At 32.4% G+C, this 16,741-nt stretch overlaps 1 protein-coding gene across 1 annotated transcript in view; it reads left to right on the top strand.

Moving 5' to 3' along the window:
- Positions 1–2,556: 2,556 nt before the first annotated feature.
- Positions 2,557–16,741, top strand: part of SYCP2 (synaptonemal complex protein 2) — a 76,763-nt gene continuing 62,578 nt past the window's right edge. Inside the window, exons 1-12 of the mRNA XM_037729589.1 lie at positions 2,557–5,316; positions 6,250–6,393; positions 7,216–7,344; positions 8,123–8,227; positions 8,521–8,545; positions 11,164–11,249; positions 12,192–12,277; positions 12,528–12,562; positions 13,381–13,523; positions 13,605–13,657; positions 15,157–15,202; positions 15,725–15,820. Coding sequence (XP_037585517.1) covers positions 5,203–5,316; positions 6,250–6,393; positions 7,216–7,344; positions 8,123–8,227; positions 8,521–8,545; positions 11,164–11,249; positions 12,192–12,277; positions 12,528–12,562; positions 13,381–13,523; positions 13,605–13,657; positions 15,157–15,202; positions 15,725–15,820 — 1,062 coding nt within the window. The 5' untranslated portion in view covers positions 2,557–5,202. The remainder of the gene's footprint in view (positions 5,317–6,249; positions 6,394–7,215; positions 7,345–8,122; positions 8,228–8,520; positions 8,546–11,163; positions 11,250–12,191; positions 12,278–12,527; positions 12,563–13,380; positions 13,524–13,604; positions 13,658–15,156; positions 15,203–15,724; positions 15,821–16,741) is intronic.

Raw genomic sequence — 16,741 nt, 5'->3', positions numbered from 1 at the left:
ACATTCTCCATTCTCAACATCTTATTATGTTCAGGTGCAATCAGATTCTTTGATGGAGTTAGAGTTCCTTCATCAGCTGTAGCTTGAGCTGTCTTCCATGGAAAGGAAGTACCAGTTACACATTCTCAGAAACTATATTAGTTCAGTGGCAAAGTTCTGGTATACGTTATCTTTTAAAGCATTAAAAAATAGTAGGACATTATGCCTAGCATATAACTGGACCTGTTTCAACATAGAAAAATTGCCAGTACTTGGTCCCTGGTACAGTAATGTCAGGAAAAAAAAAGTTTTTATTACCTAGTACTTAGCATTGCCAAAGATTGATTCAGTAGGCTCAGTGATATGGGGGCAGGGGAAGAGAGTAGCCTGAGATGATGGCCTTCTTAACACTTTACAGTAGACCAATCTCTGCCAGTTATCCAGAATCTGACTTGCTTTACTTTAATTGAAATGGAGAAAATATTTCAGCAAGAGGCTAATTTTGGCACTACATTTGGGGAAAATTTCTATGATTATGTCACTCTGTAATGGCATTGCTGCCTTATGTGCAGTGGTAACTGGCACTGCCCTGGTTACTAGCTCTTATTTGACGTTTTCCTTCCCCACCCAATGCATTCAAAACTTCAGCTTTTATTTCTTCTTTGGATCCCACATGTTTGGCATTCCAATATTGAATTAAATTTGGTATGTAGTGACTGTTACAGGTTGAATTTTGTTCCCCTAAAAAGATATGTTGAGATTCTAATCTCTGATATCTCAGAATGTGACCTTTTCTGGAAATAGGGCCTTTTGCATTTAACCAAGTTATTAACTTACTAAGTTATTAAGTTATTAGGGTGGGCCCTAATCCAATATATCCTTATAAAAAGGGGAAATTTGGATACAGGCATGCATAGAGAGAAGACAATGTGAAGAGTAAAAGGAAGAATATCATGTGAAGGAGGCAGAGACTGGATTTATGCTGCCACAAGCCAAGGAATGTTGGCAGCTACCAGAAACTGAAAGAGACAGGAAAGATCCTTCCTCTAGCACTTTCAGAGGGAGTATGGTCCTACTGACCCCTTTATTTCAGACGCTTTGCCTCCACAATGAGATAATAAATTTCTGTTCTTCCATCCAGTTTGTGGTACTTTGTTAAGGCAGCCTTAGGAAATTAATACAGTGACATAGAGTCCACACATAGCTGTGAACAAACATTTTTCTTGTTGTGTTACAGAGGCAGTTGGCAGAATACTACCTCTTATGGAATTTCTCAGATTTATGAAGCCTGTTTTACAGAAGGGTCCTCCTTCAATCCGTATTTGTTTTGGCTAAAGACTCTCCCAGCAGATTCCTGAGAGGAGGCTGCTTTTGTTGCTTCTGAAGTTTGTTTCCTTAATACTAGGAGGTGGGGCCGGGTACTGTGGCTCATGCCTGTAGTCCCAGCACTTTGGGAGGCTGAGGCAGGTGGATCACCTGAGGTCAGGAGTTCAAGACCAGGCTGACCAACATGGAGAAACCCCATCTCTACTAAAAATTTAAAAAATGAGCCAGTTGTGGTGGTGCAAGCCTGTAATCCTAGCTACTTGGGAGGCTGAGGCACGAGAATCCCTTGAACCTGGGAGGCTGAGGTTGCAGTGAGCCGAGATCATTCCGTTGCACTCCAGCTTGGGCAACAAGAGCAAAACTCTGTCAAAAAAAAAAAAAAAAAAAAAAATTAGGAGGTGGGGTGAGGAAGAATTTTGAGCCTATAAACAAATAAACATAAATTCAGAGCTATTTCCACAGTTCTCTGAGAGATTTTGACAAGCTGGTGAGGTTGTAAAGCAGGCAGTGTTGATGTGCTTCACTTAATCTAAATGAACACTCATGAACTTGTGGTTTTCTTAAAAAAAAGAAATTTAGCAGATTGAAAAATTATGGTACCTACATGCATTTGGGAGAAGGTGTAGTCCTAGTAATCCTCTATTTGATGAAGAAATCTTGTATTCAAAACATTTAGGAATCAAAGATGTCAATTATAACCCTATTGCCAGGGCAATACATTAACAAGTGAGGCAACTGCTCAGAATTATAGATTCTTTTGAAGGTGAAAGGTCAGAGGCTATAACATTAAATAGGCTGTGGTGCCAAAGTAGGACCTTTTTGTTCAGTTCATATTTCCAAGAGTATGTTTATATTAATTGATAACCGAATAACTTAGTAACAGTTGTGAATATTCACATAAATGAATAATGTACGAGAGAAAAATATCTTCATATGTGTTGCCTTCCTTGTTCTCTTTAATGATGTTTTTCCAACAAGAGTTCTTTCTTTTTTTTAAAGAAATCCCAGACAGGCATGGTGGCTCACGCGTGTAATCCCAGCACTTTGGGAGGCCGAGGCAGGCAGGTCACCTGAGGTTGGGAGTTTGAGACCAGCCTGACCAATATGAAGAAACCTCATCTCTACTAAAAATACAAAATTACCTGGGAATGGTGGTGCATTCCTGCAATCCCAGCTACTCAGGAGGCTGAGGCAGGAGAGTTGCTTGAACCCAGGGGACTGAGGTTGCAGTGAGCCGAGATCATGCCATTGCACTCCAGCCTGGGCAACAGGAACAAAACTCTGTCTTAAAAAGAAATTCCATGCTCGTGGATTGAGAAAATCAGTAACTCATTTTAAGTTCTGGGGTACATGTGCAGGATGCACAGGTTTGTTACATAGGAGAATATGTGTGTGCCATGGTAGTTTGCTGCATCTATCAACCTGTAAATATTAAACTCAACATGCATTAGCTGTTTTTCCTGATACACTGCCCCCTGCCATCCCACCAGGCTCCAGTGTGTTCCCCTCCCTGTATGCATGTGTTCTCATTGAATAAGAGTTTAAAATTTTAAGGTTGTCCAACTTACCAGTCTTCTTTTATGGTTAGAGCTTTTTATAATCTGTTTAATGGATCCCTGCTTATTGCATGGTCCTGATGTTCTAACGTATTATGTTCCAAAAACTTAATTATTTTGCTTTCACATGTCAATTTCATTCCACCTGGAAATGGTGTTTGCATATAGTATGAGATGGTTAGTATGAAGTAGTAAGGTTTTGTTGTATTTTTTATGAACATCCGGTTGAACAGTATAAATTAATTGAAAAGATTATCTTATCCTTTCCTTACTGCTTTGTGTTCTACCTTTATCATAAATCAAGTCATACGTATAGTCAGTTTCTGGATTCTCTTTTGTTCCATCTATGTTGCGATTTTATGGTTAATCCAACAATAATATAGTTTTATTAGCTTTCTTTTGGTTACTGTTTGTGTGATAGATATCTTTTCTATCTTTTTATTTCCAACTTTGTATAGCCCTTTATTTAAGGTATATCTCTTAAAAGTCTATTTTTGGACAGCATGTGGTTTTTAAAATGATTAACCTGATAATCCAACTTTTTTTCTCTTTAATTTTTGTGTTTACATGGTAGGTGTCTATAGAGTACATGAGATGTTTTGACATAAGCATGCAATGTGAAATGAGCACATCATGGAGAATGGGGGTATACATCCCTTCAAACATTGATCCTTTGAGGACGATCTGACTTTTAATTGGAGTTGTAGGGAAGACAGAACTTTGCCTCTTCCCTTTTAGAGTTAAATTGACAAAGATCAACTGGAGAAAAGCTACAGATTTCTTTAATGCAAGTTTTACATGACACAGGAGACCTCATAAGAAAATGAATACCCCAAGAAGCAGTTAGGGTTAGTCAGTTATGTAATGAATTGGACAAAGAATAGTAAGTTGTGAAATAAGATAAGGCAAAGGGGTTTCGGGCTAGGAAAGTTAATTAATTAGGTAGAGAAATGACTAGGAAGATAAGGTTGATTTGACAGTTTGGTTGTACAGATTTTGGTGATTTTAACTTCCCAACTTTGGGGAAAAAAAAAAACATATATATATATATATATGGAGGACCTCTTTCACACAGGAATTTCATTTCCTGCTTTTAGGAAACAGAATGAAGATCAGAGTGGTCTTGTACCTGCTGTTTTTTGTTGAGTGCCCTTAATTTAAAATAGTCAATATGCTAGAGCAGCATATTGCGAGGGTGACATATTCTTTCTTCTTCAGAGTATTTCATATATTTTACTTTCAATGTGTAACGTAACTTTTAATCTACCACCTTACTTTGTGTTTTCTGTTTTTCCTACTTATTCTGGGTCTCTGTCTGCCTCTCTGTCTCTCTGTTTCTCTCTCTGACTGATTAAAATGAAACATTACAGCTTCCCTTACCCACTTAGCTTAGTAGTTATGTATTCATCCACTACTTATTTAGTGTTGCTTTGAGAATGACCTTTGGTACTTTGTTCCAAAAAAGACAGGGCAGTAATTACACATATTCTACAAAATAGGGATACAGAGTTTTGAGGATGACTACAGCAATGATTTGTATTTTCTTGACCAAAATAATGTTAATTCCTTAGGTGTTCATGGCAGGGAGTATAAATGACCTTTATCTTCCCACTTGTCGGAAACACACTAGATAGGATTGTTTGAAATGATTTAATCTGCTTTTGGTCGTGTTGTCATAAGCATGGAATCTCTCCTTAGAACCTGGGGGATACTTTCTGTTAGCCATATTGTAATATATTAATTTGTGGCAGTCATTTGTATTTGAACCCCATGGTCTTTAAGGACCCACGTAACTTGGGGAAAGTGATGTCCTTACCTTGATTTTAGCATTCAACTGGAAACTGGGGGTTGGTTCTTTCCTGAACACTCTCCTGGACATATGAAATGTGTTTGGATTATCTTTTTCTCCTTTTCTTGCATATTTGATCCTGTTGATTATTCGTATATCTGCACATTCCTCCTTTCTTGAATATTAATAGCCCAAATTTCATTTAGACATTAATTCAAGAGTTATTTATGTATTTATTTATTTTTGTTCTCAGAGGTGGAACGAGTATAGCAGGGAATCATTGGAAAGGGAGATCTAGGTTTCACTGCTTTTATTAACTATCTTTGTGACCATTTGGAAGGATATTTTACATTTATTTAAGTAATCTATAAAAAGGAAGAACTTGAATAAATGATCTTCAAGCTTTTCTGTAGAAACTTTTTTGATCCTATTCAAATATGTTTTAATAAACATGTAAAAAATATTTAATGAGGAAGTTAAACAATATTTATTGCTTTTGGTATAAATAACAATGCTTATTTATGTGTGTAAGATTTTTAAACTGCTAAACACATGAAACAGATTGTGAGATACAGAAAATATATCTTTTCTTTTATAGTGTTCATTTTGTCCTGCTTTTTTTTTTTTTTTAATGAAGTCAAAATGCCAGTAAGATCAGATCTCCAGGTATGTAGCCCTAGACCAAAAGTAACTCTTTTAATTGTGAAAATCACTTTTTGTTTACTTAGAAGTATTCACTGCTATGATTTTAACAACGACAAAGCTTACACGTTTTTATAAAATGGTCAAGAATAAAGTGTTCTTTCATTTATTCAATAGATTTTTGCAAAAGCTATATTAAGAATATAAAGTATTAAAGATGTCTGTTCTTTATACCTACCTTTCACATTGAAAAGAATTGTGCACTGATTCATGCATAATTTATGCTTGGATATTTTCATATTAAGTTTTAGAGATTAAGATATTGTGTATTTAGGTAAAGTGTAAGTGTTAATAATCTGTTCATATATGCCGTTCACAGCCAAACCTGTTTAGTGATCAGGTTGTAGTGTGAAAATTTGTTATTTGTGAAGTTGTATTTCAATAGCAATGATGGCATATTTTATTTAGGTTATAAATATTAAATAAGGGTAATGCTTAATTTATGTTGGCATAATTTAAAAGGTGCTTTTGCCTGTCTTTATGCATTTTTCTTTACTATTTAAACCCTGTTAAGAGAACAGTAGTCAGATATGTTAGGCTTTTATTCATGGTATTAAGTATTAATTACTCTAAAGTTTATTTTGCTTTTTTCATTAAGTTTTTTTTGAGTTTGACATAAAGATGACTTTAGTAATAAAATATATGAATTGGGAAATATTAGTAAAAAATTTTTTCCTGTTGAGAGTCTTGTTGTCAAAGAAATGTAATTTCTAACTCAATTGTTCCAAATTTAATAGTGGCCACATTTTTAAAAATTAAGCCAATTAATATTTTATGAGCTCATTTGAGAGCTTTCATGTGAAAACAGTTCTTAAATTACTAGATTGCATAAGGTAATTAATTTTGGTTTTGATTCAGTATGTGACTCAGTATGTGCCAATTAATATATTTCTCTAGCAGTTGGAAAAATACATTGATGATGCTCTAAGAAAAAATGATTTCAGACCTTTGAAAACACTTTTACAAATTGATATTTGTGAAGATGTGAAGATTAAATGCAGCAAACAGTTTTTCCACAAAGTGGACAACCTTATTTGCAGGGTAAATATTTATTTTTGCTGAATGATTGTTACAATTATTAGATAGAACTCTAGTTTTAGGAACCAGTACTCCATCAAAAAAAAAAAAAAAATAGAAAGGCTTGGGCAAGCTCAGTTATAATTATATAAATAAATGCTTATTTTACCATTTGCTTATTTTTGTTTGAGGAATCTCAACACATCGGAATGTCATTTCCCAAATAAAAAATACAAAAATATGTGTTCACATAGGCTTTACTATTATTAACTGTTACCAAAACTGGGGAAAAAAATACTTCAGCTGTTTGAAGTTTAGACAAGTTGATAGATTTTCTTTTAAACACCTATCAGTGTATACTTGATGTTACATGGACAATGCCTACTTCTGTCAAAACTAGTATGGAAAATAGAAAAATCACCCCAAACTTTGAATTTAATTGATCATATTTAAGGCATTTTCATACACGAGGAAGGGCGGTTATTGATAATCCCCCCAGTATCTGAGATTCATTATGAATCCAAGAAATTGAATAAGAATTTCTTTTGTCTGTAAATACATGGAGCTTTTTAAAATGGAAAGTAACTGATTCATTGTATCATAATATAAAGTTTCTTGGATTTATACAGATTTCCATTTTTGTCCTGAGTTTTGTCATTCCTTGACTGTGTGGCTTTGGACAGGTTGTGTTCTTAAACCACATTTTCATCCATTGCAATATAGAGATGATTGACCATCATTCAGGATTTGTGAGGATTATCAATATGTATTTAAAGCTCCTTGTGCAATGTCTATTTCATACTGTTTTGTATTTACAGAAATGTTAATGTATACCTTTTATTTCAGGAACTTAATAAAGAGGATATGCACAATGTTTCAACCATTTTGGTTTCTGTTGGAAGATGTGGCAAAAATATCAGTGTATTGGGGCAAGCTGGACTTTTAACTATGATAAAACAAGGACTAATACAAAAGATAAGTATAGAATATGTAACATTTTCATGTGAATTAAATATGGTAAAAGGTATGTTTTCTAATAAAATAAGAAATTGTCCAAATTGTTGAAAATAAATTTAGCAACTTCATATACAATTTTGAGAATAAAATATTTCTCTAACTCTTATGTTACAAATACAAAGATCACAAGAAAACTGTACAAAGACAGACTGCTTGATAATCATGTGATTTAAGCTCCCTAAGGCCTTTATTTGCTTTATTATCTCTTTAACTTTTATTATCTAACTTCATTTTTGTTTTTATATTGTTGTCTGTCTCCTATGCTAGAATGTAGGATATTGATTTTTGTCTGTTTCATTCATTGCTACATTATTGGCACCTAGAATGTTATCTGAGATGTATGTACTCAAATATCTGAATTAAGGTAAAATAATATGAAAACATCTCATATAGTAACTATACCAAAATGGTCTAAATTGTGATGATAATTTACTTCCATGTATTATAAATAATGTACCCTAACTAGGAATTTGAAGGACGAAATGAGGATCTTCTGCATGAAATCTGGATTAACTTAATCTCTTCCCATTTTAAACAATGGGAAAATATAGTGAGTTTAAAAAAAAAAAAAAGGGAAGATCTTTAAAAGCATAAATTTATTTTGATACAATATTAAAATTTTGATTTTGAGTGTCTTTGTTCCTAGGTTTACTGTTTATACAAAGACAGATAAGTACATTCTGAAAGTTATTAAAATGGAACTCAAAGTAACTAATAAGTTCATTCCTTTTTTTACATGGCTTTCTGGTTTGAAAAATCCAAGGAGATTATTCAGAGTCAAGAAAATTCAAAAGATGAAGCTGCTCTAAATATGATAGAAGACTTAGTTGATCTTCTGCTGGTAAAAATCACATTGATTACCCTGATGTTTATAAAGCATGTGTTTATTTAAAAAACAATTTGTGTTCTCTGTGCCCTGAGCCTAAAAGTCACTAACAGATTGGTTGGTGACTTGATTGGATTGGTTGTTAAGATTGTATAAAACATTTATTCTGGTAAATATAACTAAATGATTCGTTAATAAAAAGTAATTTTGCTATGAGTTAAAATGCAATCTGTCATTTCAGTACCATTTGTAATGGTTTATAATATAGACAGTAACTTGTAAATTAAATATTATTCACTTTTTTTCAGGTCATACATGACGTCAGTGATGAAGGTATAATATTTATAACTATTTTCTATTGGAGCAATAAATTACTGTTAGAGTTTTAGTATAATTTCACAATTCCCATAGTATTGTCTTAGTATTAGAAACTCATTGTCTGATTCAAGGATCAACAAACTTCTTCTGTAAAGGGCCAGATAGTAAATATTTTAGACTTTGTAGTCCAAGAGACAAACAATTAAGAATATTATGTAGGTACTCGTATAACTAGAAAAACAAATTTTTATAAATAGTTTGTTTATGCTATTGAATAATATAACATTAAAAATGGCTGTACAATTTTTTTGTAATATAGGTCTAATAATGAACTTTGCATTCTTTTTGTGAGAGAATAACATTACACTTAATTAGGGTTCAGAGTTAGTATTCTGTTTTCCAAATTGATTGTAAACATTCATTTGTTAATGCCTATCTATAATGAGGTTTTATGTATGTCACATTAGAAAATGACTTTTCATGCAGACAGTGCCAAATACTGATATCAGTCCATAAGCATGCTTTTAATTGAGCATGTTCATCACTTGAAAGGCATTAATAGAATTGTTAGGTTCTTAACATTTGCATTTTAGAATGTCATTACATTGCATATTAATCACTTGCAATTGAAGGTTATGTGGAAGCTTTCCAACTGCACAATTAAATGGATTTTGAAATGTGGAAATTTCCTTTGTACTTACAACAAAGTTTAAAAATACTGCTAGACCTGTAGTTGGAGTTTGGAAAAAATATATTCCCTGAAAATTTGTGTGGAAATGGAGATGTTGCTTCCTGTTTTAACTTTTGACAGTCTGAGAAGTTATAAAGCAGCATAGCATTACTTGCCATTCAAATCACCATAGTTATCAGAATGACTTCACTAGAGTGTAAGTTCATGATCTAAGCATTATTTTGTAATTTTGGGCCCAATCCATTTAGAAACATTGTCAACTCTGCAACCAGTGCTAATTACCAAAGCCATTGAGTATGCAATAATAAGGGTTGATAACGATTCTTGTTCAGAAAAAGTTCAGTCTTGGTGCTGGATGTCAAAAAGTCACAATAAAACCCCACTGCCATTGGACTGCTGTGTGTTAGGGAAAGTCAGAATACTCAGCTTCTGCTTCTGACAAAAATTCAAATAACTAACCATAGCTAAATTGACAAGAGTGAATGATGTTCACCTTTGACACTACTGGTTTAATAAAACACGATAGATTCAAATAATTTTCACAAAGCACTTGCTGTTGAGTGATACAGTCATGCAAAAACAAGCAATGTGAGTTGCATTTAGTTTGTGGGCCATAGTTTGTCAACACTTGATCTAATGGAACAAATTTTCAGTAGTAAACTATTGAAAATACAGAATATGTTACTCCTCATCCTTTCACTTGTGGCCTGCAACTGTCTTGTGCCAAGCAATCAGATCCAAGTTATTTTAGCTCTGTGTTGATTGAAGAAGTCTTACCTAGGACTGGTCACCGAGGCTGGTGAATTATTTATAAAGGTACTTGCTGCCTTTAAGAGTTTTAAACAGATTGCCATTGATTTAAACAATAATTAATTCCACTTCTTCATTGACTGTTTTTGCTACGTAACAATGTAGTCTAAATTTTTATGTTTTTAGGGAGAAAGCAATTTAAAGCACCAGCAATTGTAAAGTGATCCACCTGATTTTTAAAGTAAATAATTGTATCTTTTCATCTGAGTACTTTTGTTCTATCTATGTAGTCACTTTGGAAAATTGTACATTAACCTAAAAAATTGTATGTTACCCTAAAAGTGGCTCATATCATTTAGAATTTCATTAAGGTTAAGATACATTGGTCTTTATGGGTATAAAAATTTTGATGTATAACTAAAATTTTTTGATGTATAACTAAAAATGAGGTCAGTTTTAGAAAAAGCCTCAACATTGAAGTTTCCACTTTTGAACTATATTTACTTAATCTAAAAAAAAAAAAAAAAAAAAAAACTAAATCTACTAGATCGGCTGGACAACATACAAAAAAAATTTTTTCAAAGCTTGCAATAAGGCAAAAAAAAAAAAAAAAAAAAAAGTTGCTTATGTGACTGCAGTTAGAAGCTAGATCTAGACTTACTCCCTTGACAGTATTAAAATCAGTCCTATCTGTTGAGTGGAAGTTTTTACAAGGCCACATAGCTAGTTTAGTGATAGAATTAGGGACTTAGTTTCATTCTTTCTCGTCCCCAAGCCCTGGCGAACTGCCTTCTGAACTACAGTAGTATATCCTTTGCACTAACTACTTTTATTTTTTGATAGAGTCTCCTGTCACCCAGGCTGGAGTAGAGTGGCACAATCATGGCTCATAGAAGCCTTGACATCCTGGGCTCAGATGATTCTCCCACCTTAACCTCCCAAGTAGCTGGGACTACAGGTGCCTGCCACCAGGCTTGGCTAATTTTTGCAGAGACAGGATTTTGCCATGTTGCCCAGGCTGGTCTCAAACTCCTAGGCTCAAGTAATCTGCCCACCTGGGCCTTGCAAAGTGCTAGGATTATAGGCCTGAGTTACCATGCCTGGCTCCTTTCCGCTAACTCTTATAAGAAAAGACTGATGGTTACTAGAATTTGAAATGAACATTTATCAATAATTTAACACTTTTATTCAGGTAAAAAACAAGTAGTGGAAAGTTTCGTACCTCGCATTTGTTCCCTGGTTATTGACTCAAGAGTGAATATTTGTATTCAGCAAGAGGTAAAGTCATTTGTTTGATTCTGTTTTAAAAACTAAAAATGAGAAAGTGAAGAAAATCAATAACAATTAAATTGAAAAATTATTTTATCTAGGGCTAAATTACTTACCTTGGAGTTTATTTCTATCATCTTAATGATCTATTATTGCCTGATATATTTCTTAAATAGTTATGGAAAATTTATAACCATATTGGTTTATATATACATATAGCTCAAATGAAAATTATACCATCCAAATTTTCCGGGTCCTTATGTATTTAGATGCTGAAAATAATCTGTGTTAGTATATGCATGTGTGTACATGTACTATAATCATAAGAACAAAATAAGGTAATACTTTTTGGCTTTCTTAGAAATTATAATGGAGTTATAATAAATTTAAGTTGCATTGTAAAAAGTATAAATGCTTTAAGTACAGGAGTCATGTTATATCTGATTTTTGATATTCCATAGTTTATGTTTTTATATTCATTATTTTATACTTTATTTTTGTATTTTTTGAGACAGTCTTGCTCTCTGCCCAGGCTGGAGTGCAGGGGCGCGATCTCAGCTTACAGCAACCTCTGCCTTGCGGGTTTAAGTGCTTCTCCTGCCTCAGCCTCCCAAGTAGCTGGGATTACAGGTGCACCCCACCATGACCGGCTAAGTTTTGTATTTTTAGTAGAGACGAGGTTTCATTATGTTGGCCAGGCTGGTCTTGAACTCCTGACCTCAAGTGATCCGCCCACCTCGGCCTCCCAAAGTGTTGGGGTTACAGGTGTGAGTCACCATGCCTAGCCTATTTTATACGTTACATATTCTTTCCTCCATCCTACTCCATTCCCATAATAAAATTTAGTGATTAAGCGAAAATTAGGCTTCTAAGTTTATGTTCCTCGAATATTTTGCTAAATAGTATTTCACTGAATATAAAGTTAATGCATTATCTTTTTTTCTTTTCTAGATAATAAAAAAAATGAATGCTATGCTTGACAAAATGCCTCAAGATGCCCGGAAAATACTTTCTAACCAAGAAATGTTAATTCTCATGTAATAATTTATACTATATTGTTTCTATTCTTAAAATCAAGAATTTAAGAATGTTTTATAAGACAATCATGAGTTTGCATTAATAATGAAACTGATAAACTTGTAGCTTTTTAATATAATTTAGTATATGTATATAATTTCTGCAAAAGTTGGTGATATTAGCCACTTATAAATTTTAGTGAAGTTTCTTTTTCTCATGGACTTCCTATTGATTCTGGTCCAGTTTATAATCTGTTGTTTTAATTCACAGGGGTAGTATGGGAGAGAGGATTTTAGATGCTGGAGGTAAGTCAGTCTTTTCAAATCTAAAATTATTCCATATTTATGAAGAGTAGGTAGTATTTTTTAAATTAAAATATTAGCATAGTAATGTGAGACTGAGGGAATTATAAACTTTAGGTACAATCAAGCAATTTTTAATAAGTAAAAATGAAAATTGTCTTTGGTACAAAAATAATTGACAGTAGGTGTTAGATACATAGAATTTGTGCCTAATGGTAGACTTATGAATAATAGAGTAGCTTAATTTTTCAATAGATCTGAACTAATTGTGCTAAAAAATTCCTCAGATAGTATTTTATGAAATTAGGGTGTCTGATATACTTGGTATTGATGAATTTGTTTTTAAACAATTTGTTTATTAAAATAACTTAAAATTTATTTTCTAAGCTTTTTGTGAATGCATTTTATTATGATGATTTACACGTAGAATAAATCATCGTTTAAAGTACTCTGGGATAACTATAATCATGGTTACACAAAAGGAAAGCAGATTTTATGACTTATAGACAACTGTATGGGGTTACTTTGCATTTTATCTCTCTAATAATGAAATGGCAGTGTCTTTGAATATTTAGAAGTCTCTTAAAATTTTAAAAAATTTTCCTTATTTCTTCTGTTAACATGCTTGTTATTTGAGCTGTGTTAATTCCTCAAATGATGAGATACTTCTAATCCTTATGAAGAAAATATTAATACATTAATAAATTACACTAATATATTCTCATTTCTCTTGCTTATTCTAATACCTTGTAAAATATGTGGTCTTTTATAAACTTAATTTTCATAATTGTAAATCAAACATTAACTCTTTTTTTAAATAGATTATGACTTACAGGTAGGCATTGTAGAAGCTTTATGTAGAATGACCACAGAAAAACAAAGACAAGAACTGGCACATCATTGGTTTTCAATGGATTTTATTGCTAATGCATTTAAAAGAATTAAGGACTCTGAATTTGAAACAGTAAGTTGTATAAAAATAACAGAAATTTGTGAATTTTTAAAAATTATTATGATTTTTAAAAGTCTTTCTCTTTAAAATTAGGATTGCAGGATATTTCTCAACCTTGTAAATGGCATACTTGGAGACAAAAGAAGGTAAATTTAATGGAAGATACAATCATTTACTGATAAAGAAATAGAGCTCAAGAGTGAGCACCCAATGTTGAATCTTTATAAATTTTACTGTATTTGTCCTGTTATGTTGGAGTGTAAAATGTGTGTAGATATTTAATTTAAAACAATAACATGATTTTAGCAAATTACTACACTGGTAATCTGAAATAATTCTGCACTGGCCTTGTTTTATTTTGTACTTTTCAGAGGGAAAAGTTCATTTCTGCTTAATTCATATTAATTAATAATTTTGGATGTTCAAAATTGGCTTACTATATTTCTGAGTTGCATATCCATTATTAATGTTTGAGGGATAACATAAATTGTCTCCTTCATCCACATACTGGAATGTAAATACATAGCAAACAAATCATCTTCCTTTATAATTAACATACTTTAGGTCTTTCTGAGGGGCATGAAAGGATATGTAATGTAAATTTTAATTATTTTTTTTTATAATGACAGAAAAACAGAGTATTTGCAATGCCTGGCACCTTATAGATGTTCAACACACATTTATTTGATGAATGAGTTAACATTTACTTTACTTACTAAAGAAATTACAGCTATTGTAAGGGTGGTGAAAGGAGTCTTATTACCTGGATTTGAATCATAAGTTTCTCTCTTGCTGTTCTAATATTGGGCAAACTATTTAATCTTATAAGCCTCAGTTTCCTTACCTGTTATATAGTACTAATAACTACCTCATGTGTTTGTTGTATAGATTAAATGAGATAATATGCTAAGTATTTAAAATAGTACCTAAGAAAGCATTCTGTGAATTTAACCATTTTTAAGAGAGTTATTCATTTATATTCTTATCTCATTTAAGTTTTATGGAAACATCTGTTATAAGCTAAATTAGGAAACTCTGGTCATATTTGATAGCACACTGTATTAATCCATTTTCATGCTGCTGATAAAGACATTCCAGAGACTGGGCAATTTACGAAAGAAAGAAATTTAATTGGATTTATAGTTCCATGTGGCTGGGGAATCCCGACAATCATGGTGGAGGCAAGGAGGAGCAAATCCCATCTTACATGGATAGCAGCAGGCAAAGAGAGAATGAGGAAGATGCTAAAGTGGAAACCCCTGATAAAACCATCAGATCTCATGAGACTTATTCACTACCACGAGAACAGTATGGGATAAACTGCCCTCATGATTCAGCTACCTCCCACCAGTTTCCTCCTACGACATATGGGAATTATGACAGTACTATTCAATATGAGATTTGGGTGGGGACACAGAGCCAAACCGCATCACATACAAAAACATTTGGTGCAATCATTTTAATCAAAATGGTAGATTGAGTAGCATCCTCAAAGTAATACGATTTTCTCTGCGTAAATGTCCATTAAATGTGTATTTTGAAAAGTATTAAAGAGGGAAATAAGATTTGGCATGATTTCTATTGATGGACAAGATTAGGCTGTGAAAGCTTATTTATTTTTTTCTTAAACTACTTTTTATTTCAGGGTTTTTACATTTCCTTGTTTGTCAGCATTTCTTGATAAATATGAGGTAAATTTTTAATTTAACATGTTATTTTAGCTAGTGCATGAATTTTGATAGAGTCAAGTGAATTGTCAGTTAAAAATTAGTAAGAAAATTAAAAATAGTTGTAATTAGATCATGAATATAGCTGGTCTAGTATTCTGTATCTGGCAGTGACACCAGGAGAAATTTTACGGAACAGCATGTTCATTGCCAAGAATAACTGAAAAATAAAGGCTGTAGTCCAAATTTTCTCCTGTTTCCTTAAGACCATTATTGATTTATCATGTATGAATCTATTCAAACTAGTACTTTCAACTTTTATTAGCATTTGGAATATTCATGATTTCTTGGAACTAATCGATTTTTTTTTGTAAAATGTTAAAGTAGCATTTCATTTGATTGTTTTAAAATTTATTTAAATGTTATACTTGTCTGTTCTCTCTCCTTCTACTTTGTTTTCTTGATGTAGCCATTAATATAACATCATAATTTTCTGTTATTTCTAAAATCATTGTATATGCCAGTTTTATATGTTTATTTTATTAGCTGCAAATACCATCAGATGAAAAACTTGAGGAATTTTGGATTGATTTTAATCTTGGGAGTCAGACTGTCTCATTCTACATTGCTGGAGATAATGACGTAAGTTTTATTCCCTTGGTATTATTCTATATGTATATGTAAGATTTCTACTCACTGTAAGAATGTGGATTTCTTTATATATTTACTTTTCTAGCCAGTCTTTACATAGATTTTAACATTAGCTCTAGTATTTTGATTAGCATAGCAACCTACTATGCTAATTGTAAATGAAAATGGTTTCTGATGTTTTATTGTAACAGAAAAAATAATGCTAAATTTCAATACTAATTTTTTAACATGAGCATTTCAAAAATAAATTACATGTTAATTTATGACAGATAAAATTTTATATTCATATAAACAAAGTGAATTGGCTTTTAAAAAAGAACAGTTACTCAAATACAGATGAATTCTATTAAAAGTTTTGTTAACAAACAGGGACAAGTGGTCTTAATCATTCATAAAATCTTCTGTTTGGAAATAGGACTTGATTGGAAGTTAATTTTAGTTCTTTTCTTACTATGCTTTATCATAGCTATGTTTAAGTCTTCCAAATAGGTGGCATATTTTCTGCTGACCTACATATTTTTTACCTGAGGAAAATCCTTGAGCCGTTATTTCATGATAGATACCACCTCATATTTGATACATTTGCATACATTTAGCTCAAATTATGTAGTCCATTTGCCAGAATCTGAATAAGAGTTGATCAGCATTTACTAACCTGGTTGCAGCTGGTGATATTATAATAAGGCTTTAGTCTTTTTAGTCTGTTTCTTCTAGAATCCCACTATTTGTCCCAAGTAAACTTTATAGGTGAACATTAACCAAATGCCTTTTAGGATTTACACGTCTTTATTGCTTTTTGTTCTAGAGTACCCTCTTTGAATGCTTAAAATTGAGTTCCAGTGATTAGCACAGCTTCTCAGGGGCACTGACAGTTTCCATTAGCGTATTTCTCCTACAGAATTTGTAGGAATA

Source organism: Cebus imitator, unplaced genomic scaffold (assembly GCF_001604975.1).
Source record: "Cebus imitator isolate Cc_AM_T3 unplaced genomic scaffold, Cebus_imitator-1.0 Scaffold311, whole genome shotgun sequence".
In the NCBI taxonomy this organism is placed as follows: Eukaryota; Metazoa; Chordata; class Mammalia; order Primates; family Cebidae; genus Cebus; species Cebus imitator.
The sequence above is the reverse complement of the archived record's forward strand: the minus strand, read 5'-3'. Positions and strand labels throughout refer to the sequence as shown.